At 41.9% G+C, this 25,637-nt stretch overlaps 2 protein-coding genes across 4 annotated transcripts in view; one reads left to right on the top strand and one right to left on the bottom strand.

Annotated features, from left to right (window-relative positions):
• The window catches only part of LOC129867322 (ankyrin repeat domain-containing protein 13C-A-like), a 62,528-nt gene extending 40,264 nt beyond the window's left edge, over positions 1-22,264 (bottom strand). Inside the window, exons 1-3 of one of the 3 annotated variants that reach the window (XM_055940649.1) lie at positions 21,560-22,264; positions 19,560-19,601; positions 1,891-1,995 (exon numbers count right to left, since the gene is read on the bottom strand). In XM_055940649.1, the coding sequence (XP_055796624.1) occupies positions 1,891-1,995; positions 19,560-19,601; positions 21,560-21,938 (526 nt within the window). In that variant the 5' untranslated portion in view covers positions 21,939-22,264. The remainder of the gene's footprint in view (positions 1-1,890; positions 1,996-19,559; positions 19,602-21,559) is intronic. The other 2 variants (XM_055940647.1, XM_055940648.1) reach the window with 2 other exon arrangements.
• Positions 10,869-18,059, top strand: LOC129866585 (dehydrogenase/reductase SDR family member 4-like). Its single transcript, XM_055939331.1, has 4 exons — positions 10,869-10,939; positions 11,009-11,060; positions 11,165-11,409; positions 18,011-18,059. The coding sequence occupies exons 1-4, from the start codon at positions 10,902-10,904 to the stop codon at positions 18,057-18,059; spliced, it is 384 nt and encodes a 127-aa protein (XP_055795306.1). The 5' UTR covers positions 10,869-10,901.
• Positions 22,265-25,637: the final 3,373 nt, after the last annotated feature.

Genomic DNA, 25,637 nt, shown 5'->3' with positions numbered 1-25,637 from the left:
TGCAGAAGAGAACCTCCCGTCAGTTTTTTCCCCCAAGACCAGTATATAGAGGTTCTAGTTTCAGGTGTTTCTTTTACGCCTGCTACATAGATAGCCATGCACAGTACACATTACAGAAGGCAGCCATGGTATACTCTGCTCTCCAGTGTATGCATCCCACTCAAGGTACAGTACATACCACAGGATTGCCTGTCCCCCTTTATAACTCAACCACAAACCCAAAGAAACCCATCAAAGCACACTCCCCCTCCCATAGCCGTACTGTCAGGATCCATGGGAAGAAAGAGGGAGAATCATACAATACATCAGGCTTCTTACACACCCAAAATATATCAAAGGCGGCCATAGAGGGAGGAGGTTGGAGTTTTTATGATCTAAAATGCAGTGTGTTCTTGAAGAATGAGAAAGGTCAGTCAGAGGAAATGTATGCTTCTCATGACTCAGCTAACGTTATTCTGACCAGCATAAGTTCACAAGGCTAGAGACAGTGATGAACAGCCAAATGAAAGAGAAAAGGGGAGGAAAGACAAACACAGTTAAAAAGATATGCTATCCTAGTCCCTTTTAAAGTGCAATGTTCCAATATCGCGTCTCCTTCCTGAGCAGTATGACGGCTGCGTGGTCCTATGGTGGTTATACTTGCGTACTATTGTTTGTGCAGATGAACGTGGTACCTTCAGGCGTTTGAAAATGTCTCCCAAAGATGAACCAGACATGTGGAGGTTTACAAAAAAAAAATCTGAGGTTTTGGCTGATTTCTTGTGATTTTCCCATGATGTCAAGCAAAGAGGCACTGAGTTTGAAGGTAGGCCTTGAAATACATCCACAGGTACACCTGCAATTGACTAAAATTATGTAAATTAGTCTATCAGAAGCTTCTAAAGCCATGACATAATCTTCGGGAATTTTCCAAGCTTTTTAAAGGCACAGTCAATTTAATGTATGTAAACTTCTAACCCGCTGGAATTGTGATACAGTGAAATAATCTGTCTGTAAACAATTGTTGGAAAAATTACTTGTGTCATGCACAAAGTAGTTGTCCTAACCGACTTGCCAAACTATAGTTTGTTAACAAGAAATTTGTGGAGTGTGGTTGACAGTGGTTGAAAAACAGTGGTTGAAAAATGAGTTTTAATGACTCCAACATAAGTGTATGTAAACTTCCGACTTCAACTGTAGCTCTACAAGCTTGGGGGCTTGACATAACACTACCAGGCCATGCTTGGGACAAACAGGGGAGAGACAGAGGCGTGCCTATACCCAGCCTATGAGAGATGCATTTCCTAATGAATTATCTTTCATCTGAACACATAAGCCTGAGACCCTTGAGGAATTTCTCCCCCGATGGACAAAAGGGGCAGCTTGGTGCCAACTCTGAGAGCCATGCACAGAAGCATCTGCCAATTTCATGGCAGGTTTCCCCCCTAGTTCTTATTCTCTCCCACACAGCTGGGGCATTCAAGCAAACAAGCATGACTTCTGACACCAAAATGCTTAATTGAAACCAATCAAATATTTTTTATCCATTAAGCTTAAGATCACTTTATTGATCAATTGGACACAAGGTCCAACCAAAATTTTGGTGAGGTGCGGGGGGCTGCCACACTGGGCGCCCAGGGAGCTGTTGTTGTGAGGGACTAAGTGCCTTGCTCAAGGGCACAACGGCAGGCAATGGCATCTAGGATTTGATACCAGCAACCCACCGGTTGCCAGCTCACTTCAACAGATTTTTCCCGTCAGACCCGTGGTTTGAACTGGCAACCCTCCGGTTGCTGGCTTTCCTCTCTGACCACTAGGCTACCTGCCATCTATGATAGGGTGAACACTGGTCAGGATTTAGGGGCCAATGGGCACAGTAGAGCCAGTCTGAGTCAGGGAGCGGTTGCTTACTCATCTGTCGATCTCCGTAGCTGATCGCTTCTGCCAGGGGACTCCATCCCTGAGCGTTCTTCACCTTTACTGGTGCATTGTGGGCTAGCAGCAGATGGGCGCACTCTGTGGGAAAAATAAAAAGGCAACAGTAATTGGCTTACAGGTCATTACAGAGAGACAAGGCTAGTGGGAGAGAGCACTGCCTTCTTAGTTCATTGACAATTTGATGATGGTTAATCTAATTTGCGCTGCTACGTAGCCCAGTGTAGGCTGACTAGAGCAGTGTTTCCCCAACTCAGGGTAGGCCATCATTGTAAAATAAGAATTTGTTCTTAACTGACTTACCTAGTTAAATAACAAAAATGTCAAATGTAAGTACCCCCAACAGCACACACTTTTGTTGTAGCCCCAGACAAGCACACCTAATTCAACTTGTCAACTAATCGTCAAGCCCTCAATGAGGTGAATCTTTTTTTTTTTGTATAGGGCTACAACAAAAATATGTGCTGTTGTGGGTACTTGAGGACCGGAGTTGGGAAACACTGGACTGGAGAGACATGGTTCAAGCATTGCAAAGACAACAAATTAATAACCTCCAAAAATCTTTAACAAGCGGGTTCTGTGTAAGCGTTTCTTCATAGTCTAAAGTCAACAGTACACTATTTTTCCCACTAAACGCTTCCCATCAGCCCTTCGTTGTCATGACAACTATTTCATTCAAACTCCACCGAGCTTCCCTATCAAAAAGACAAAAGAGGCACTGGAAGCTAATATTAATTCCAACATGACACCATGCCCATTTCGGAACAAGCCCTAAATTAGAATTTTAACTTCTCTTCTCCAGGGAACGGTTCCAAAAATGGAAGTCTGCAATAAAATGAATTGACACGGTAGAATGGCTTCACTTGAAATATAATTCACTTAAAATAATTATTGAAAAATATAACATTTTGGTCACATACACCCTCGAAAGGGCCTCATAGGATTGCCTCTGAAATATTAGCCATCCCAATCCAACTATTTCATTATGATTTTATAAAGGGTTTATTATACTCTCATACATTCCACTGTTAGGCTATCTATTTCAGTGTAGCCTGCAAGTTATTTTGACTAATACAGGAGCCAAATGCTTTGTAGCTGTAGAGGACAATTATCTTAAACTTGAGCATAGTGGAGGGACAGATTGTGAGTAAGAATGGGATGAAAATAACTGTGCTGTTAAACCACATGACCTCATGCAGTCATATGGGCTTACAACTGTATTAGCTTATAGCTATAGGATCCTTTCTGATGAGCCACACACACACACCTGGCTCTGCAATGCAAAACAACTATGAAGGCTGTAGGAAATTCAATTGTTTTTAAATCTGGCTTGACCACAACATGTCCTAAGCCAGGAAATAAACAGACATCAATTAATTTGTATTCTGATGGGACAATTCAACAGCCCAAACCCCCAGGTGTTGCCTATATGTCAACAACAAGCAGCACCGCAGTGAGTGAAATACAGAGCTTCTGTACTTCCTGGGATGGGCACTTTGTCAGCAACAGAGCCAAAATGGGGCCTGTTGTTTCGACTGTCAATATAACAGTGACATCTCTTAAAATTGTGGCCTCCAAGCAATTCTGTTTCAGCTTTGGCTAATGCCATTCATAAATTGTATTGAGAAATTCACATACAAAAGATTATTGGAATTTGTCAAAATTCCACTGAATGGAAAATATATAGGCCAGCCATTTCATGGGCAGGAACTGGGACTATCATCACTCCTTTTTGGCAACCTGTTACAATGGATGACTCTAAATCATTGAACAAAATCCACATGGATGCTCTTCTGTGTAGAACAATAGTGTCTTTCTTTATCCCGGGAACAAGTGTCAACCAGAAAACCCTATTACCCAAATGAATGAACCTAAGTAGTATACTCTCTCATTCAAGTCCAAACTTGTTGTTCTGCCTTGTTACTCAGCCAAATGTCACAGTGAATGCACAAGACATACCTCCCTCAGTCATAGAGAATGGAAAGTTCTCCTCCTGATGCAAGGGCAGACGGGCCATCTGGCATTTTGAGCAAATGCTATAGTGATGCCTCCTGAATGTAGTCTAGAAGAGGCCATCTTATTGCCCAAGGAAAATTGAAATGATACATTCAAAGTAGTTCCACAAATGGGAGGTATTAGGTAGAGAGGATAGTTGGAAGCTCAGCTTCCATCCTCAGGAAGTTGAAAAGGTTTGGCATGGGCCCTCAAATCCTTAAAAAGTTCTACAGCTGCACCATTGAGAGCATCTTGACTGGCTGCATCACCGCTTGGTATGGCAACAGCACCGTCCTGGATTGCATGGCGCTACAGAGGGTGGTCTGGACAGCCCAGTACATCACTGGAGCTGAGCTCCCTGCCATCCAGGACTTCTATATCAGGTAAGTATTGACTTCTGAAAGGAAGGCCAGGAAAATCATAAAAGACAGCCACCGAAGCCATAGATTGTTTTCTCTGCTTCCGCACGACAAGCGGTACCGGTGTATCAAGTATGACACCATCAGGCTCCTGAACAGCTTCTATCCCCATGCCATAAGACTGCGAAATAACTAACAGAATATCTACACGGACTGAGTTGACCCTAGTATTTTATTTATTTTTTGCACTCTATGCACACTCACAGGATTCTACACACATGCACTCCAACACACATAGCATGCTCCCACATTTATACTGGTTCTACACACACACACACTCACATAATCATCACACTGCTGCAAATCTGTTTATTATATATCCTGATGCCTTTTTGCAAATGAATATTCCAAACAAAACGGAAATATTGACATAAGAATTCAGACCCTTTACTCACAACTTTGTTGAAGAACCTTTGGCAGCGATTACAGCCTCAAGTCTTCTTGGGTGTGACTCTACAATCTTGGCACACCTGTATTTGGGGAGTCTCCCATTCTTGTCTGCAGATCCTCTCAAGCTCGGTCAGGTTGGATGGGGAGCATCGCTGCACAGCTATTTTCGGTCTCCCCAGAGATATTCGATCGGGTTCAAATCCGGGATCTGGCTGGGCCACTCAAGGACATTCAGAGACTTGCCCTGAGGCTACTCCTGCGCTGCCTTGGCTGTGTGCTTAGGGTCGTTGTCCTGTCGGAAAGTGAACCTTTGCCCCAGTCTAAAGGTTCTAAGCGCTCTGGAGCAGGTTTTCATCAAGGATCACTCTGTACTTTGCTCATTTCATCGTTCCCTTTATCCTGACGAGTCTCCCAGTCCCTGCCGCTGAAAAACATCCTCACAGCACGATGCTGCCACCATCATGCTTCACTGTAGAGATGGTGCCTGTTTTCCTCCAGAACTGACACATGGCATTCAGGCCAAAGAGTTCAATCTTGGTTTCATCAGACCAGATAATGTTATTTCTCATGGTCTGAGAGTCCTTTAGGTGCATTTTACTGAGGAGTGGCTTCTGTATGGTCACTTTACCATAAAGACCTGATTGGTGGAGTGCTGCAGATATGGTTGTCCGTCTGGAAGGTTCTCCCATCTCCACAGAGGATCTCCGGAGCTCTGTCAGAGTGGCCATCAGGTTCTTGGTCACCTCCCTGACCAAGGCCCTTCTTCCCCGATTGCTCAGTTTGGCCAGGCGGCCAGCTCTAGGAAGAGTCTTGGTGGTTCCAAACGTCTTCCATTTAAGAATGATGGAGGCCACCATGTTCTTGGGGAACTTCAATGCTGCAGACATTTTTTGGTACCCTTCACCAGATTTGTGCCTCGACACAATCCTGCCTCGGAACTCTACGAACAAATCCTTCTACCTCATGGCTTGGTTTTTACTCTGAAAAAGCACTGTCAACTGTGGAACCTAATATAGACAGGTGTGTGCTTTCCAAATCATGTCCAATCGATTGAATTTACCACCGGTGGACTCCAATCAAGTTGTAGAAACATCTCAAGGATGATCAATGGAAACAGGATGCACCTGAGCTTAATTTCGAGTCAAATAGCAAAGGGTCAATACTTACAGTACCTGTCAAAAGTTTAGACACACCTACAAATTCCAGGGTTTTAATTTATTTTTACTATTTTCTACATTGTAGAATAATACTGAAGACATCAACACTATGAAATAACACATATGGAATCGTGTAGTAACCAAAAACAGTTAAACAAGTCAAATTAGATTTTATATTTGAGAATCTTCAAAGTAGCCACCCTTTGCCTTGATGACAGCTTTATTTAATCCATTTTAAAACGGGCTCCTGAGTGGCGCAGTGGGAATCTCAGTGCTTTAGGCGTCACTACAGACACACTGGTTCGAATCCAGGCTATATCACAACCGGCAGTGTTGGGAGCCCCATAGGGCGGCACACATTTGGCCCAGCGTCGTCTTGGTTTGGCCGGTGTAGGCCTGCAGGAAGGAGCCTGCAGGAAGGGTACCACATGAGTGAGGTGGATGTCTTCCCTGTAACACACAGTGTTGAGATTGCCTGCAATGACAACAGGCTCAGTCCGATGATGCTGTGACACACCGCCCCAGACCATGACGGACCCTCCACCTCAAAAATCGATCCCGCTCCAGAATACAGGCCTCGATGTAACGTTCATTCCTTCGTCGATAAACGTGAATCCGACCATCACCCCTGGTGAGACAAAACCGCGACTCGTCAGTACTTTTTTGCCAGTCCTGTCTGGTCCAGCGACAGTGAGTTTGTGCCCATAGGCGACATTGTTGCAGGTGATGGCTGGTGAGGACCTACCTTACAAGAGGCCTACAAGCCCTCAGTCCAGCCTCTCTCAGCCTATTGCGGAGAGTCTGACTACTGATGGAGGGATTGTGCGTTCCTGGTGTAACTAGGGCAGTTGTTGTTGCCATCCTGTACCTGTCCCGCAGGTGTGATGTTCGGATGTACCGATCCTGTGCAGGTGTTGTTACACGTGGTCTGCCACTGCGAGGACGATCAGCCGTCCGTCCTGTCTCCCTGTAGAGCTGTCTTAGGCATCTCACAGTATTCACGCAGATGATCTTTTGGTGTTTTTCAGAGTCAGTAGAAAGACCTCTTTAGTGTCCTAAGTTTTCATAACTGTGACCTAAATTGCCTACCGTCTATAAGCTGTTAGTGTCTTAACGACCGTTCCACAGGTGCATGTTCATTAATTGTTTATGGTTCATTGAACAAGCATGGGAAACAGTGTTTAAACCTTTTACAATGAAGGTCTGTGAAGCCATTTGGATTTTTACGAATTATCTTTGAAAGACAGGGTCCTGAAAAAGGGTTGTTTCTTTTTTTGCTGAGATATATATGTATATAGACACACATACACAATCACTCTAGAATCCCTGCACATTGTAAATATGGAGTGGAACTGATCCTGTATATAGCTTCTCATTTTCTCATGTTCTTATTTCTATTTCTCGTTTGTTTTTGTTCTACCATATATAATTTTTTTGTGCAACATTGATATTAATTACTGGATTGTTGGGTTTGGAGCTTGTAAGAAAGGCATTTCACTGTACTTGTGCACATGACATTAAAACGTTACTTGAAAACATACTTAGAGAGAATACGAGTAGAAGTGTGAGGTAGAAATAGAGAACAGGTGAAAAAAGAGAAGTAAAACATGTTTTAATGAGGGGAACATATTGTTTTTTTACCTAACTAGGGCAAGACTATTGTAAAGTGGCTGTTCCACTGGATGTCATTAGGTGAATGCACCAATTTGTAAGTCGCTCTGGATAAGAGCGTCTGCTAAATGACTTAAATGTAAATGTAAATGTTAAGAACAAATACTTATTTTACAATGACAGCCTACCCCAGCCAATGTAGCCTAATGTATAATTAAATCTGAAGAATATGAAGAATAATGAAGTTTCCTATTTTATAAAATATTAAGTAAAATATTAAGTTGTGCTCCGATGATGGGGTGATGTTGAGTCACAAAAAGCCTTGCGTCCATCTCCAAACTGAAAAGCAAAAAGCTAACACGTGTCAGTGAGTGTTGCATCAGCATGATCCGTGCTTATCTTCTTTGTCCATGGCCAAGCCAGCTGATAAGGGAGTTTAATGTGTAGAGGAAACTGAGTTTGCCTGCCCGGCCGCCGTGGTCTTGACAGCTAAGTGCATGACTAGCATCCTACTGGATGACATAAGACAGCCAGCCCTATTCCCTGATTGTGTAATGAAAACTCTTTACATAAGCCTGAGCAAGCAAGCATACAGGCTAGATTAGGCAGAGAACTGCAGGGCATGTCTGTCAGGCAAGGCCCTAGGAGCAGGGTTTGGCAATCCAGGGAAGAGTTCTATACTAGGGTAGGCTAGTCCTACACTCTTAGAAAAACAAAAGTGCAATCTAGAACCCAAAATGGTTATTCGGCTGTCTCCATAGGAGAACCCTTTGAATAACTTTTTGGGGGTTCCAGGTAGAACCCTTTCCACAGACGGTTCTACGTTGTACTGAAAAGGGTTCTACCTGGAACCAAAAAGGGTTATCCTATGGGAACAGCTGAAGAACCATTTTGGAACACTTTTTCTAAGTGTACTGACTGGACCACGGCTGTACAACCTCATCGGTAAGACCAGATGGTATCTGCAGATAAGTTCTCTTATCGCGACCTCTACAGTCCTCAACCGTGAAAATAATTTGGTTTGACATGAATCTACTCTACAGATATTTGAGGAATGAGAATAAAGGATTTTGCTCAGCCTGAAGAAATTAGACAACTTCTAAACAAAAACAGGCCGAAGGCAGAAATGTTAGCACAAACTACAGTGCAGCATGAGATTCTTTGCAAGGTAGTGAGTAGGGTTGCACATTTTGCAGAATATTCAGAGGTGGAAACTTTCCGTGGGAATATGGGAATTAATAGAAATATATGCTAATTAAATATGAATACCATTTAAATGTTTTTGTTTTTTACATTGTATATATTTGAAGGGAAAATGAAACCGCACACTGCTCTTGATAGCTTATTAAAGATCAGTGATACGATCTTTAATAAGCTTACGTATCGGCCTCGCAGCCTTCGTCGTTTAAAAAATGAGCACCCTTATGTAGACCTAGCCCACCCACATCCGTTCCACGCATCGAAAAGGGGTTGGAGGCGAAGGAAAAACAAATACGTGCTACCAAATATAACAATATGCATTTCATAAATATTCGAATAAAGTGTGTAAATAAGACGTATTAAACACGTCTGTAAAACCACAATGAGGACATAGCAAGTTTTCATTAATCATTGGGTACATCGTACGAAAAACAGAGTCATCTTAAATGGGGACATAATTCATGTTCAAATTCACAACATAACATACATAGGCATTTCATCATTAAGTCCTTTAGGAAATCATGTCTGGAGGGTGAAAATCCCAAAACAGTATATTTTACTCAAGAGTATTATTAATATCACCTCCCCTGTCTGATATCTTAACTTTCTCTATACCACAAAATCTAAAAAGGTAGAAATGTCATGCTTTAGGTCATTAAAATGTCCTGCGACTGGATAATCCCTGTCGTTTCTCCTGATTGAAATGTTATGTTCACTAATTCTCTGTTTGAGAGGACGAGAGGTTTTACCGACATAGCACAGCCCACATGGACATTTAATAATGTAAATAACATGGGTGGTGGAACACGTAATAATGTAACTTATTTGGAACCGTTTTCCTGTGTGTGGGTGGCAGAAATATTCACACTTCATCATATTGTTGCACTGAGCGCATCCTCTGCATTTTATAGCTACCATTTGGAAGAGGGCGTAAAAGAGCCTGGCTGATTGTCTTTTGTGGCTGGCAGTTGGCATGAACCAATGTATCCCGTAAATTGCGACCTCTCCTATAGACAATAAGTGGTGGATTTTTAAATTCAGCCGGCAAAACTGGGTCCGATGGTAAAATAGGCCAGTGTTCCTTGACCGCATCTCCCACTTTTCGCGAGTTCAAAGTATATGTGGTTGTGAACATTACGGAGTGTTCTTTAGCAGGTCTTTTTGTAGCAGTTCATTTCGTGTTTTTTCCAAAGCCAAATTAAGAGCTTCATCCACACATTGTGGCGAATAGCCTCTTCTTAGAAACCTAATGCGCATCTCCGCTGCTTTTTCTAGATAATCCTCTGTGGAGTGGCATACACCGCGCAGTCTGAAAAACTGGCTTCTTGGATGTCCTCTTTTTAATGGCTCAGGATGGAAGCTGTCCCCCTGTAATAGAGTATTTCTGTCCGTTTCTTTTCTATACTGAGTTGTAAACAGGGTTCCATTTAATTTCTCAATCCACATAGAGGTAATAAACATGTTGAGTGTCATATTCAATAGTGAATTTGAGATTGGGGACAATGTCATTAAGTAATGTCATAAAATCTGACAGCTCTTTTTCCGTTCCTTCCCATATGCAAAAAATATCGTCAATATATCGATACCACTTCAGGACTTTATTCAAAAATGGATTTTCGTTTTCATTATTAACAAAACGTTTTTCAAAAAGACCCACATTAAGGTTAGCATAACTCAGAGTGAATGTGAAGCACATCGATGTTCCATTCGTTTGGAGGTAGTATTCATCATCAAACCTGAAATAGTTGTACGTCAAAACATATTCAGCCAGTTCTAGAAAAGTTTGTTGGTGGATATTCATTAGTATCTCTGTCTCCCAAATAGTGAGCTAGGGCTGCCAGCCCTCCCACATGGGGAATTGTGGTATATAGATTCTCGACATCTAATGTGACCAAAATACATTCTTCTGTTAAACCCGTTATTGGTGAGATGTTGTTTATGAAGTCTATAGGGTCTTTTACATATGATGGCAATGGTTGCACATGAGTTTTATTAGAATAGTCTACAAAATTCGACAACGGCTCTAGCATTGAGCCTATTCCTGCAACCACTGGTCTGCCTGGATAATTTCCTTGTTGTGTTTTAGGTTTGTGTAATTTCGGCAAAATGTACAGGCAAGGACGTTTGGCACATTTGCAGCAAAGATATTCAGGTTTTGAGATAAGGTGGTTTAATAGATAAGATCCTGGATGTGAATGTAAAGTCGGCCTTTCTTATGACCCAACTGGTGGTGCCTCATTTGGAGAAGAGGGGGTAAGAGAGAGAAATAGGAATAGAAAGTTCGGAAATTGTTTTGTGAGCTATAAAATATCTGTTTTCCAGGGGTGGGAGTGTTGTGTTTGTGTCCTCTGTCGCTGGGTACCAGCCTATGCAGGTAAGTTCTTCTGATTTGACCTCTAAATTCCTCTTGGTTTGATCATTAGATCAATTTGCATTGTTATGGAGAATTCTTACTTTCTTTGACCTCCCCACCACCAGGCACTGGGCCCTTACAGCGTGAGTAAGACGGCCCTGTTGGGACTAACCAGAGCCCTGGCCCCTGAACTGGCCCACATCCGGGTCAACTGTGTGGCCCCTGGTGTCATTAAGACCCCCTTCAGCCAAGCAGTGACGACCCCCCCCCTTTCTATTCTGTCATCTTTACCTGTGTACCCTTTTCACTTCACCTACCCTCCTTACCCTCACTCCTCTTCCTGTCACACATTTATTCCCACGGGGGGCCAGTACAAAAAAAAGTATGAATGTATGTACTTGTAAGTCGCTCTGGATAAGAGCGTCTGCCAAATGACTTAAATGTAATGTAAATGTAATAGGGCTTGCTCCAGATTAGAGCATACTTCCCTTTGGAACACCTGTGTGGGATCAACACTCAGTGTTCTATTGAAACGTTCAATGCTGAGTTGTCTCTTAATTTCTTCTTTATATTTTTCATTGTCTAAAACAACCACAGCACCCCCCTTATCTGCTGGTTTAATAACCAAGGATGAATCTATCATTGTATATACAGTGGGTCAAAAAAGTATTTAGTCAGCCACCAATTGTGCAAGTTCTCCCACTTAAAAAGATGAGAGAGGCCTGTAAGTTTCATCATAGGTACACTTCAACTATGACAGACAAAATGAGAAAAAAAAAATCCTGAAAATCACATTGTAGGATTTTTAATGAATTTATTTGCAAATTAAGGAGGAAAATAAGTATTTGGTCAATAACAAAAGTTTATCTCAATACTTTGTTATATACCCTTTGTTGGCCATGACAGAGGTCAAACGTTTTCTGGAAGTCTTCACAAGGTTTTCACACACTGTTGCTGGTATTTTGGCCCATTCCTCCATGCAGATCTCCTCTAGAGCAGTTATGTTTTGGGGCTGTTGCTGGGCAACACGGACTTTCAACTCCCTCCAAAGATGTTCTATGGGGTTGAGATCTGGAGACTGGCTAGGCCACTCCAGGACCTTGAAATGCTTCTTACGAAGCCACTCCTTTGTTGCCTGGGCGGTGTGCTTGGGATCATTGTCAAGCTGAAAGATCCAGCCACGTTTCATCTTCAATGCCCTTGCTGATGGAAGGAGGTTTTCACTCAAAATCTCACGATACATGGCCCCATTCATTCTTTCCTTTACACGGATCAGTCGTCCTGGTCCCTTTGCAGAAAAACAGCCCCAAAGCATGATGTTTCCACCCCCATGCTTCACAGTAGGTATGGTGTTCTTTGGATGGAACTCAGCATTCTTTGTCCTCCAAACACGACGAGTTTTTACCAAAAAGTTATATTTTGGTTTCATCTGACCATATGACATTCTCACAATCTTCTTCTGGGTCATCCAAATGCTCTCTAGCAAACTTCAGACGGGCCTGGACATGTACTGGCTTAAGCAGGGGGACACGTCTGGCACTGCAGGATTTGAGTCCCTGGGGGCGTAGTGTGTTACTGATGGTAGGCTTTGTTACTTTGGTCCCAGCTCTCTGCAGGTCATTCACTAGGTCCCCCCGTGTGGTTCTGGGATTTTTGCTCACCGTTCTTGTGATAATTTTGACCCCACGGGGTGAGATCTTGCGTGGAGCCCCAGATCGAGGGAGATTATCAGTGGTCTTGTATGTCTTCCATTTCCTAATAATTGCTCCCACAGTTGATTTCTTCAAACCAAGCTGCTTACCTATTGCAGATTCAGTCTTCCCAGCCTGGTGCAGGTCTACAATTTTGTTTCTGGTGTCCTTTGACAGCTCGTTGGTCTTGGCCATAGTGGAGTTTGGAGTGTGACTGTTTGAGGTTGTGGACAGGTGTCTTTTATACTGATAACAAGTTCAAACAGGTGCCATTAATACAGGTAACGAGTGGAGGACAGAGGAGCCTCTTAAAGAAGTTACAGGTCTGTGAGAGCCAGAAATCTTACTTGTTTGTAGGTGACCAAATACTTATTTTCCACCATAATTTGCAAATAAATTCATTAAAAATCCTACAATGTGATTTTCTGAATTTTTTTTTCTCATTTTGTTTGTCATAGTTGAAGTGTACCTATGATGAAAATTACAGGCCTCTCATCTTTTTAAGTGGGAGAACTTGCACAATTGGTGGCTGACTAAATACTTTTTTGCCCCACTGTATTTACCATATCATATGGAGACAGAAACATACACCGTTTACCTTATCATAAGTAAACATAATTGCAAATGATTAAATCTTTCCAATAGAAACACAATCATAAAAATGTAGTTACGAATTGAACTTTAATTAAATGAGTTGACTCTTCACATGGGATGATTTCATTGAACAACAAAAGGGAATATTGAATGATCCCCAATGATCCATTGCATGTCCCAAAAAAGATTTCAACATGCATCTGTAAAATGATAGTCTGGAAACTAAAGCTTTGGTTGTCTTCCTCTCAGGCTTCCATGTCTTTTCCCTGGACCTCCTCAATGTCCACCTCTTGAAAATCAGACTCTGAGGCCTCATCTTCACTGTCACTTTCCAACCTTTTTGATGATGGCTCGTTATCAGGCTCAAAAAGCCTCAAATTTCCCCAGATGGCCACCAGTTTTTCAACCCTTTTATTGGTCAGCCTGTTGCGTGCTTTGGTGTGTGTGTTCCCAAACAAGGACCAGTTGCGCTCTGAGGTAGCTGATGTAGGTGGGATTTGGAGGATGATGGGGGCAACAGGGATTGAGCTTCAGATCGACAAAGTCCCTTCCACCAGGTGGCTGATGAGATATGTTGGCACAACTGCCAAATTGCATCTCCATCCCAAAGCCCTTGCTTGGAAGTGTACTTCGCCAGACTGCCAAGAACCTTCCCCTCATCCAGGCCAAGGTGGCGGGACACGTTAGTGATGACACCATAGGCCTTGTTGATCTCTGCGCCAGACAGGATAGGGAGGTCCAACATGTACGCTGCAGTGTGTATGAGCTTCAGGCAGAAGTCTTCACACTTTTTGATGTATTTCAGAACTGCAGTTTCCTCTGCTTGGAGCAACAGTGAAGTGGGCAGGGCAGTACGGATTACTTCTCTTACATCTGCAAGCACAGTCTGCACATCAGACCGGATGGCATTGTCTCCCTTAATATGTGCAATGGCTACTGCTATAGGTTTCAGGAGTTTCAGGCTGCTTACCACTCTCTCCCAAAATACATCATCCAGGAGGATCCCCTTGACGGGGCTGTCCATGTCGGCAGACTGTGATATGGCCATTTCTTGGAGAGACTCCTTCCCCTCCAGGAGACTGTCAAACATGATAACAACACCACCCCAACGGGTGTTGGTGGGCAGCTTCAATGTGGTGCTCTTATTCTTCTCACTTTGCTTGGTGAGGTAGATTGCTGCTATAACTTGATGACCCTTCACATACCTAACCATTTCCTTGGCTCTCTTGTAGAGATCCATTGTTTTCAGTGCCATGATGTCTTTGAGGAGCACATTCAATGCATGAGCAGCACAGTCAATGGGTGTGATGGGAGGGTAGGACTCCTCCACTTTAGACCTAGCAGCCTTCATGTTTGCAGCATTGTCTGTCACCAGTGCAAATACCTTCTGTGGTCCAAGGTCATTGATGACTGCCTTCAGCTCATCTGCAATGTAGAGACCGGTGTGTCTGTTGTCCCTTGTGTCTGAGCTCTTGTAGAATACTGGTTGAGGGGTGCAGATGATGTAGTTAATTATTCCTTGCCCACGAACATTCAACCACCCATCAGAGATGATAGCAATACAGTCTGCTTTCTCTATGATTTGCTTGACTGTCACTTGAACTCTGCATCCAGCAAATGAGTCGATAAAGCATGTCTGGTTGGAGGGGTGTATGCTGGGCAAAGAACATTCAGAAATCTCTTCCAATACACATTGCCTGTGAGCATCAGAGGTGAACCAGTTGCATACACAGCTCGAGCAAGACATTCATCAGCATTTCTCTGACTATGTTCCTCCATTGAGTCAAAACAACTTCTGATTCCAGGAGGACCATGAGCTGTTGCTATCGATAAGGTGTTTGTTTCATCATTTTCACCTCAAATAGAAGTAGAGGGACTTTTGTCAGGTTGCTTGTTGTGAACGCTGAGGGAACTTTATGCACCTGCCCAGATGATTCTGCATCTTTGTTGCATTCTTCACATATGATTTGGCACAGTATTTGCAAATGTACACAGCTTTTCCTTCTACATTAGCTGCAGTGAAATGTCTCCACACATCAGATAGTGCCCGTGGCATTTTCCTTTAAAGATTAGGGAAAAAATGAGTAGAAAAAACAAATACAACTCCATGTACAGATAAATAGTTAAGCAGTTAGATTAAACAACTTCTTTGTAAGATAATTGTTTTAAAATGAAACATGTTTGGAAACAGGTTAATTAACACTCAGTTAGCAGGCTCAAGCAAGCTAAAACCAACATGGTAGCAAAAACTAACTAGCAGAAATTGTTAACGAGTTAGAAATGATTTAAACACACTTTGCTGTAGGCTACTATTTACTAGTTAACAAAAAATCATGTATGTCACAGAAAATATATTCACCTCACCCAGTATTGTAATCAAAACTTACCAGAAAGTATGTTGTCCTTGGCTCAGACAGTGTAGTAGTGTGGGCTCAATAGCATCTCATTAGTGTGCAAGATCTTGAGAATCAGCTGTGCATGTGATGGAAGAATGCACTGTGCATGCAGAGGGTTGCAATTCCATTGAATTTGGGGATAGTTTAAGCAAAATATGCCACAAGACCTAGAACTGCCCTGTGTATCCCACAAAAAAAGGTTCACTGTTATAAGCTAACTTTTTTTATGAATTTAAGCAAAATTCCCCAAATTCCAGAGCTTAACTTCCCATGGATTTACCGGAAAGTTTCAGACCCTTTGCAACCCTAGTAGTGAGGGAGTTTGTTTCTTTCCAAGCGCAGTGTAAGAGAGTCTTTTCCCAAGCGCAGTGTGAGGGAGTTTTTTCCAAGCGCAGTGGGAGGGAGTTTCTTTCCAAACGCAGTGTGAGGGAGTTTCTTTCCAAACGCAGTGTGAGGGAGTTTCTTTCCAAACGCAGTGTGAGGGAGTTTCTTTCCAAACGCAGTGTGAGGGAGTTTCTTTCCAAGCGCAGTGTGAAGGAGTTTCTGTCCATTATCTGTCCATTGATTGAACTTCAACACACCATGAACATTTCACTTCTAATATACACTGCTCAAAAAAAATAAAGGGAACACTTAAACAACACAATGTAACTCCAAGTCAATCACACTTCTATGAAATCAAACTCCTCCACGTCTCCTGATGTACTGGCCTGTCTCCTGGTAGCCCCTCCATGCTCTGGACACTACGCTGACAGACACAGCAAACCTTTTTGCCACAGCTCGCATTGATGTGCCATCCTGGATGAACTGCACTACCTGAGCCACTTGTGTGGGTTGTAGACTCCGTCTCATGCTACCACTAGAGTGAGAGCCCCGACAGCATTCAAAAGTGACCAAAACATCAGCCAGGAAGCATAGGAACTGAGAAGTTGTCTGTGGTCACCACCTGCAGAATCACTCCTTTTTTGGGGGTGTCTTGCTAATTGCCTATAATTTCCACCTTTTGTCTATTCCATTTGCACAAGAGCATTTGAAATTTATTGTCAATCAGTGTTGCTTCCTAATTGGACAGTTTGATTTCACAGAAGTGTGATTGACTTGGAGTTACATTGTGTTGTTTAAGTGTTCCCTTTATTTTTTTGAGCAGTGTATATCAAACCAAAACACTGCCTCAAAACATAATTGATAGCCAACTAGCAACAGATTACCTCTACAGTCCGAATCCATCATATATACAGGCAGTAGCTGGGAAACTAATGATAAAAGAAAGTCTCCATCGGCAATCTGGTCAGCTCAGCAGAGTGCGTGCGTACAGAGGCAGTGGGGCTCTGCCCAAAACACACCAGTGACAGGAGGGAGGAGAGGACAGGGCCGGAAGAGTTGTACTAATCTGATCGCACGCTTTAGTACGTGCGTTGGCTACAGATCGGGCACTTGTCAGAACCACCCAGCGCTGTAAATGTCAGCCCCTTTCAGACTAGAGCCAGGCACATCCCCAAGTGGCTTGCTCCTTCACCCCCCTATGTCTTTCTTTCTCTCCATCATCTCTTACAGGAGTGAGGTTGCACCATATATTGGTTGGACTTCTTAATAAATTAGCCTAACTAATATTTGGGCTTTCTCATCAGTCTTCTAAATACAGACTGAGCTTTACTGCTTCCTGATACCGAGGGCCTTTCTCTGTTTTGTGAAAACGTTCCTTTTTAGTGTGCTTATGATATGATGCACTTGCGTGTCAGATTTCACTGGCTACGGACAAGCTCAACCTGGTACCTTGGTACCAAACACGCAACTCGTAATCCTGGATCTCACAAACATTTTTGGAGGTGGCCTGTCATTTTGTCTCTCTGGGCAAGCAAAGCACAACTGGACAGGAGACACAACAGGACAGGGTGCCAAACAAACACCACCCCTAACAACTGCCAGATATATAGGCAACTCAGTGATGTTCTGTTGCTGTATGCCAAATAGGGGAATCCTCAAATCCATCCAGTATTATGCTGAATTCAGGATTCAGCCCATAGCTTTATGAGGTGTAGAGAGAGGAGAAAAAGGAACTGTAGATACTGATATCTAAACAAATATCTGCAACAGATCAACTGTACAGATATGGGCTTGTATGACAGATCTGACTCTTCAGACATACTACACAATCTTCAGTATCAAACATGTATCCTAAAGTTATTCCCACGGACTCCCACTAGTATTCATCATGATTCTACAGTGCAGGGAGAAGAGAGGTCACACTCCATGTATTAAGTGTCGACATCCAGCTCCTTATCACAAACAGGCCATCCTTTACAGCAGTGATTCCCAACCAGATGTACAAGGATCCCTAAGGGCCTATCCACAGGGGATACTTGAGAAGACTCATGAGACTTAGGCTTACTGGTAAAATGCACATGAGGGGGTACTTCAGGCAGAGCAAGATTCTGTTGGTGGTACAGTAACCAAAAAAGGTTGGGAACCACTGCTTTACTGTATGTTATAGAGACTAGCACACACACACACACACACACACACACACACACACACACACAAAGCAGTACAGTGTCTCCTTCCAAACAGAAATCCCAATAGGGAGGACCACACCCACAATATGAGCTCATGTTGTTGCTATCGCCTGTCTAGCCAATACATCTCTAGAGGATAGGGCGGTGTCATAAGCTAGGGATAGGCTAACGCATTACTACAATCAATTCAACCACTACACTCTTAGTTGGGTAGCAAGCAAAATAGTGATAAACGGTACCTATATGTAGTGGGAATGAGATTTCCATGTACTTTCAATCCAGTTGTGTTTACATCTGACAAACAAGCAGTGAAAGGCACACAAGGAACATACGCCTGGATAGTTCACTGAAAGCCCATTAAAAAAATGCATAAATCTTTTAATAGCATGTACTGTAGTCTCCCAGTGAAATGAAATGTAGGCATCTAGTCACAATGGGGCATTGCATGAATATTTTACACAGAAGCATGTTTCTAGTAAAGCCAATATAACTTAACACAGCACAAAAAGACCAACGTACTGAAGGGTTCTACAAAACCTTAATAGCAGTCGTGATCGCTCTACTTTGTGCTCAAACTACCCACACAGGCTATACATTATCCCACTGTGAAAATACATAAACAAAACTATGTAACTTCAGTAATATGCAACAACCAAAAACTGATGAGCTAGGATATGGTCTCTGCCTGGATAATTCTGGGATGAGATTAGCTAGCTTTGAACAATCTAACTTTGAACAAAATCCCTTTATCTTCCTTGATCCAGAGAGATGATCACTGACATTAATGATCTGCAAGGATTCATAGCAGTCATAGCAGATTACATTTAGGAAAGAAAAATCTCTTGTCATTTGTACTGCTAATCATCCTCACTGCCAAGTTCCATCTGTCAGGGTATGTGTGGGCCAACTGTCCAACATGTATCCATCTCAATCATAGATAAGGAGCAATGCGTAGCCTCTTTTGTGCAGCCTTAGATTCAATAGAAATTATGCAATCTTCACTATTGTCGAGACAGTCCGTTCTAGCACAGAGTCCACTTTAGAGGTTTTAGTCTGAAGGACTATGCCCATTAAAAAAGGGGTTGCCAGTGCAAAACTATTTTGGTCAGTTATAAATCCATGAGCTCCTATTTAGAAATGCATGAGCATCCTGCCTTTTGGGGTTTGACTGAGATCTGCGATCGGTGGCAAAAGTCTATAGCACTTTACCCTCCACAAAGGGACTCAGGACCAGACAAACACACACGTCAGAAACCTAGGCCTTCATGCCAGACAACAGACACTCACCATACACACACACCCTAATGAAATATGTGCACTACTCACCTTTGTGACCCATCATGACAGCGAGGTGTAGGGGTGTGTTTCCTGAAGAGGACAAAGAAAATACAGTTTAGACCACAGGAGGTTGGTGGCACCTTAATTGGGGAGAACAGCCTTGTGGTAATGACTGGAGTGGAATCAGTGGAATAGTATCAAATAGAACAAACATGGTTTTCAGGTGTTTGATGCCATTCCATTTGCTCTGTTCCGGCCATTATTATGAGCCATTCTCCACTAGTTTAGACTGTGTGTTACAGATAGGCCTGCAAACAGACACTCTAAATATCCTATCAATTCCCATGCCCATTATTTACATAGCCTAGCCAATATGTAATTGAATCTTGGAAAAACTGCTGTATTTGGTAAAGCATTAATCCACTATGGCTGCATTTACACAGCCAGACAAATTCAGATATTTTTTTCACTAATTAGTCTTTTGATCAATCAGATCAGCTCTGAAAAAGATCGGATTTGAAAAGATCTAATGTGACTGGTCAAAAGATCAATTAGATTAAAGATCAGAATTGGCTGCCTGTTTAAATGCAACCTTAATCATATAGAAGAAGGATAGTGTATGTGTGTGTGGTCAGTCTCAGAGAATATAGTGTAGACAGGCACAAATTGCACCTGTTTAAAAAAGGCAGTTAACCTTATAATATTTTAACAATACTGTACATTTAAAGGGCCCCATATAGCCTACACCCAATAAATGAACATATAGACAGACAAAAAGTACCCTTCTGTAGTAAACTAATGAAGAAAAGCCACAAACACTGACAGCATGAGCAAAGGTCTGAATATGCACAAGTAGAATCCTACTGAGAAAGCTAAAAACCCATCCCCATAGCTTCTCCCAGTAGACAGGGTGGCCACATGGCAGGCATCTAGAGTATAACAGGCCTCCCAGTAGAAGCCCTGATGTGACAAACTTCATAGAGGGCCTAGGCCCAGCTGAGGTTCCCAGATGAGAAAGGGGAGTGTCCAAGACTGGCAGATACCTCAGTCTCAGCCTGCTTATTTTTAGACGCTGCATAACTTCAGGTTGGTTTAGAGATTCTGCAATAATAATCTTATACAACTTTAATAAACAATGTGAAACAATGCAGTATGGGAGGTCAACATGGACCAGTCCACTTGAACTGGGATAGCCTTGCCATGCACAAGGGGATGTAGAACCAGCCCTATCGCAGCCTGCATCACCTAAAATGTGCTGTAAGTAAACAGTGGAGACTGATCAAGTTCCTGGTCATGCTCAAATGGATATGGTCCAACACACAATCAACAGACTCACCATACTGACACTACCACAGTAGGCCAAATGGAATATCAGCACTAGAGAAATTCCCATATCTTCCATAGCCTAAATAAAAACAATACACTAATTTAGCCTAGCTAGCATGTGATATCAGTCAAATTCAGATATTGCTGATTGATTTGCATTAGGTGTGCCTGGTTTAGATTTCTGTTAGTCTTTGAATCTGCGTGAGATTGACAGCTTCCCTGAAGTATGGCAAATCTCATTCATGGATGCTTTTTTTTGATCATTGTATAGGTTGTTGTTGTCCTCACCTATCCATTCCTTAAGAACAACTTCCAATAAGAACAACTACAAGCTGAGCTGGGTAGGCCTTGCCAAAGGTAGTGGAGGCGGAGGAACCGGCCTAGTGACATACAGCAACATGGAACTCAGACACATATCAACAATGTGTTGTTTTATATATTTTTTTCATCTTTATCATCCTTTTTGGGATGCGTTGGGCATTTGGAAAATGGTCATCCCAAGGTGTTGGCCTGAGGGAAACGGTAGAGCAATGTCAACCACCCCAAAAATAAATGATGTAAACCAAGCTGGAAGACACACAAGCTCGTCTACAAAGCTTGATTAAATTGATAATTTAGTCAGCTGAAAATAAGATGAAACGATAAATGCCGACGGTACCGGTATTTCCTAGGTCAAATAGGCTAATTTGGATCATAGAGATAGGGAGCCATACGATTCTTACCATGGAGATCTTTCTGAGCAATATTCTGAGTTCGAATGAGCGAGGATAAGAGCCGGACATCCCCTTTGAATACACATTCATGGACTGGAAATCCTTCGCCGGTTCTGATTACAGGGTTTTTGTTGTTATCCTCGATAACGTCGGCGGTTGACAATGTGTTAGTGTTCGCATTTATCTGCGATTGCTGATTCTGATGTTGCTGCTGTGTCGATGGAGATTTAACCAACTTGTGATTGCTAAAGATTTTACTTGCTTTGCCCTTATTAGTCTTAGTTGAAGTAAATGTCCCAGTTGCAGCCTCTTCGTCCGGTTCCAGTAAATCCTCTTCTTTGCTCGGTTTATGATCCTTGCGGAGGGAGCGGATCTTTTCTCCGGTCATTTTCTAAACAATTGACAGCGGAGGAGAGGGTGCCGTTGACGATAACCCTCTGGGCAAATATATGTATTACGCTGGCAAAAATGCCAGTGGTAGTCTAGATCACCCAAAATCTGTAAATTGCACAACATGAAAATCCTATATTATTCGACGAATAAAAGGAAAGAAGAATGCAATTTAAAAAGGATAGCAAATACTCCGCAATAACTAAGTAACTACAACTATTTTTCCTTTTCTCATAGTCGAAACTGTCCCTACATTAGCGACTCCTACAGAGTGCATCATTTGACTAGAACGGAAGATTCATCTGCCATCTTCCGCCAGTAGTATCGCGAGAGTTTGCAAAGGTTACAGTATATGTAGTTGAGGAACGCTCAACTATGCTCCACACCGTTCTCTATCGAGGCGTATCTCGGGCGGAGTTGAGTTTCGATAACTCGTCACGTGATTTGCTAGCAACAACATTGAGTCACCATTAGTCAGTACTTGTAAAAAATTATGCTATTCTAAAAAAAATATTGTACATATGTTTGTCCTGTACAACCGCGGTCCTTCCATGGGGTGCTGCATTCATACTTTTAATAAAAACTTTTATCGAATACAACCACCGACTTGTTCCTACTTTGTGTTGCTCAAATGGAAACGTAGCGGCCTTGACATACTATGTAACTGAGATTAATTTTTACAAGTATCGACTGATGGTGACTCAATGTTGTTGCAAGCAAATCACGCGAATAGTTATCAAAAGTCAACTCCGCCTCCATTTAAGAAAACGGAGTTGATTGTTCCTCAGCTACATTACCAGGGGGTGTTGGGTTAATATACATTATTGGTTGTTACATTCTCTGGTGTAACATTAGGGGATTTTACAACAAAATAGCTACAATGTTACTTCTCATAAAATGGATTGGCTACTAATGTACACGCCTACAATCAATGATGTTACAATTACTCATTAAATGGAAAAGGTGGATACCTAGTCAGTGTTACAACTGAATGCATTCAACTGAAATGTGTCTTCTGCATTTAGCCCAACCCCTCTAAATCAGAGAGGTGTGGAGGCTGCCATAATCGACATCCAAGTTTTCGGTGCCCAGGGAACAGTGGGGTTAACTGATTGGCTACTAGTATGCACATTTAGGCTACAATAAGTTCTCAAGTTGTACTACAAGTCAAATTCTAGCATTTTCATAAAGTAAATAGTTACAACACTTGGATTGAGTCCATTCTCCTATCTCATTATGTCATCATAGCACAGATCAAGAGTTTATAGATTTGCTTAACTGTCATGGTCAGTCAATCAACTTTCCATTCTGATGCAGATATAAAATACACTGAGTGTACAAAACATTAAGGTGTCGAAAGCAAGGTGTCGAAAGGTGTCAAAAGTGTTCCACAGAGATGTGGGCCCATGTTGACTTCAATGCTTCCCACAGTTGTGTCAAATTGGCTGAATGTCCATTGGGTGGTGGACTGTTCTTTATACATACGGGAAACTGTTGAGAATGAAAAACCCAACAGCATTGCTGTGCACCTGGCACCTACTACCACATACCATTAAAACTCACTTTAATATTTTGTCTTGCCCATTCATCCCTGAATCAAACAAACTCTTAACAAAACTCCCCCGGCTAGCCAGAATAGATTACGACCCTACACTTGTTTACAGCTGCACTGAGGTCAGACAGACTTCCTGTTTAGATTAAGAAACCACAGCGCCTGCAGGAGATATGGCTCAGAAAATGTACCTCAATCGGGTGTTGTACTCAGAATTGTCCCATTATACCAATTGCTACACTGACAAGATTGAATAACTGCTAAATAACTAGCAGTATTTCAATCTTATTGTGTTGTAGTTCGGTCTGAACATTAACATGCCTTGCAGTACGGTTTTGGAAACCTAAGGAACATATTTTTATTATCAGCAAGAAAACAAGAATAACAAATTAAAAGGTTAAATTACTACATGCCTTTATAGGGTTAGGGTTCCCACACGGTAATATCTCCATGTTACAGCACTTGTTTACAGAAGACAAATGGAAGTCAGAGGTGACCACCTGTGTTATTTAGCCATCTAGCGTGCTCAAACACATGTGGAAGCCTATCCTATCCCAGTGTAGCTGTAAGCAAGTGTAGGTTCAGGATCTATTCTGGCTATGCCTTGGTTAGAAGATACCTTCATGAATAGAGCTAAAGGTAGTTAGCGTCTATGAATGGGCTAATTAGAAAAGGTGATAGACACCTGCTTGGAAGACACCTAGAGATACAGATTTCAAGCATCTAAATAGTGCTTATATTGGTTCTCTTTTGTGGATTTACCTTTGGATTCATTAGCTATTTTAATCGTTTTAACCATTTTTTTGGCCTTTTTGTTTGATTTTCAATCAATATCAATTAGAACCTGTCTATGCTTACTTTGATAGACTGCCTTCTTTACCATTCAACGACAAAATAACTGTGACAAACATTAAGGATTACTTCAAAATGGAGATTGCCTCAATAGCACTGCCCATGCTGTCACAGACACTATAATGGCACAGATACTAGAAGGACTGTGGATCTACACATTTCGAAATTTGACTTTTTATAGTCAAACTGTCTTGACTAACACAGGGACTGAACAACATAGCACATTGTCTCCAGCTGTGTCACAGGAGTGGAAATAGTTGTGTGATAGAGAAAAAACTCAAATAATTATCACAGCAACATCTTGACTCTCCCTCATAGTGTCAATGGGAGTGTAATTGTTGTTAGTTGTTTTTACAACATTTTGCTTTTTATGTACTAAGACAAAAAAACATACAAATGTGTTATAATAACTCTCCTGTTTTTGTTTCTCGTGTTTTACATTCAACTGAAAATATATATGTGGAAAAAAATACACACATAGCCGTCTTCAATAAATTGGTGGTGTAAATTTTAGACTATGTTCAAACTACGAACAAACTACATAAATTGTACGTAATGTACATATATATATATTTGTACGTAATGTACATGTGTATAACATTTTTGTATAATGCAGTCTACTCTTCCTCTTATTGGCTCAAACTACGCATCATACTGTTATTGGCGTGGCGAGAGAAACTCCTGCCAGCTGGGGCGCTCAAGATGGTGACATGAGAGGGTGTAACCAACATTTCTAGCTGAGGAACAATTTTATTTATTTTTTTTCTCACAAAGTTTATAGTTTTAGACTGCAGTTGCAATTTGTTTGTTTTTTCACACAAAAATGATATCTAACCATACAATGTAGCTATTTTGAATGATTTTGTAATGAATCAAACCATTTAAATATATTTTTGACGATTTCCAACGAACAAGCTAGCTATCGAAAAGTTTCCGCGTGTGTAGTTAAGTTAGCCTGCTAACGTCTTCATAGCTAGTAGCATGGAATCAACTTCCAAAGAAGCTGAGAAGTGAACCATCAATGAGCCAACTACAGGACAACATCGTCCGCATCCTCGCGGCTAAAATCAAAGAGAGCGCAGATGACATGAATTTGGTGATAAAGAACACTATCACGATTGTTAACCTGAAGAAATCGATTGATTTCAATGCTGAGGAAGTAAACACTCTGAAGCAGCAGAACGCAACATTGAAAATTCAGGTTGCAACGCAGGAGAAGAAACTCACTGAAATGGAGTCAAAGGTAAACGAGAATGACTGGTATAGTCGGAGATGGAATCTTCGAATTTATGG

The sequence above is a fragment of the Salvelinus fontinalis genome, chromosome 12 (assembly GCF_029448725.1).
Source record: "Salvelinus fontinalis isolate EN_2023a chromosome 12, ASM2944872v1, whole genome shotgun sequence".
Classification (NCBI taxonomy): Eukaryota; Metazoa; Chordata; class Actinopteri; order Salmoniformes; family Salmonidae; genus Salvelinus; species Salvelinus fontinalis.
This window is presented reverse-complemented; position numbering and strand designations above follow the sequence as displayed.

Coding starts and splice junctions, on each gene's coding strand:
- LOC129866585 (XM_055939331.1), top strand. CDS start 10,902: ATGACCCAACTGGTGGTGCCTCATTTGGAGAAGAGGGG. Junction 11,061..11,164: donor CTGGGTACCAGCCTATGCAG/GTAAGTTCTTCT, acceptor CCCCACCACCAG/GCACTGGGCCCTTACAGCGT. Junction 11,410..18,010: donor TTTATTCCCACGGGGGGCCA/GTACAAAAAAAA, acceptor TATCACAAACAG/GCCATCCTTTACAGCAGTGA.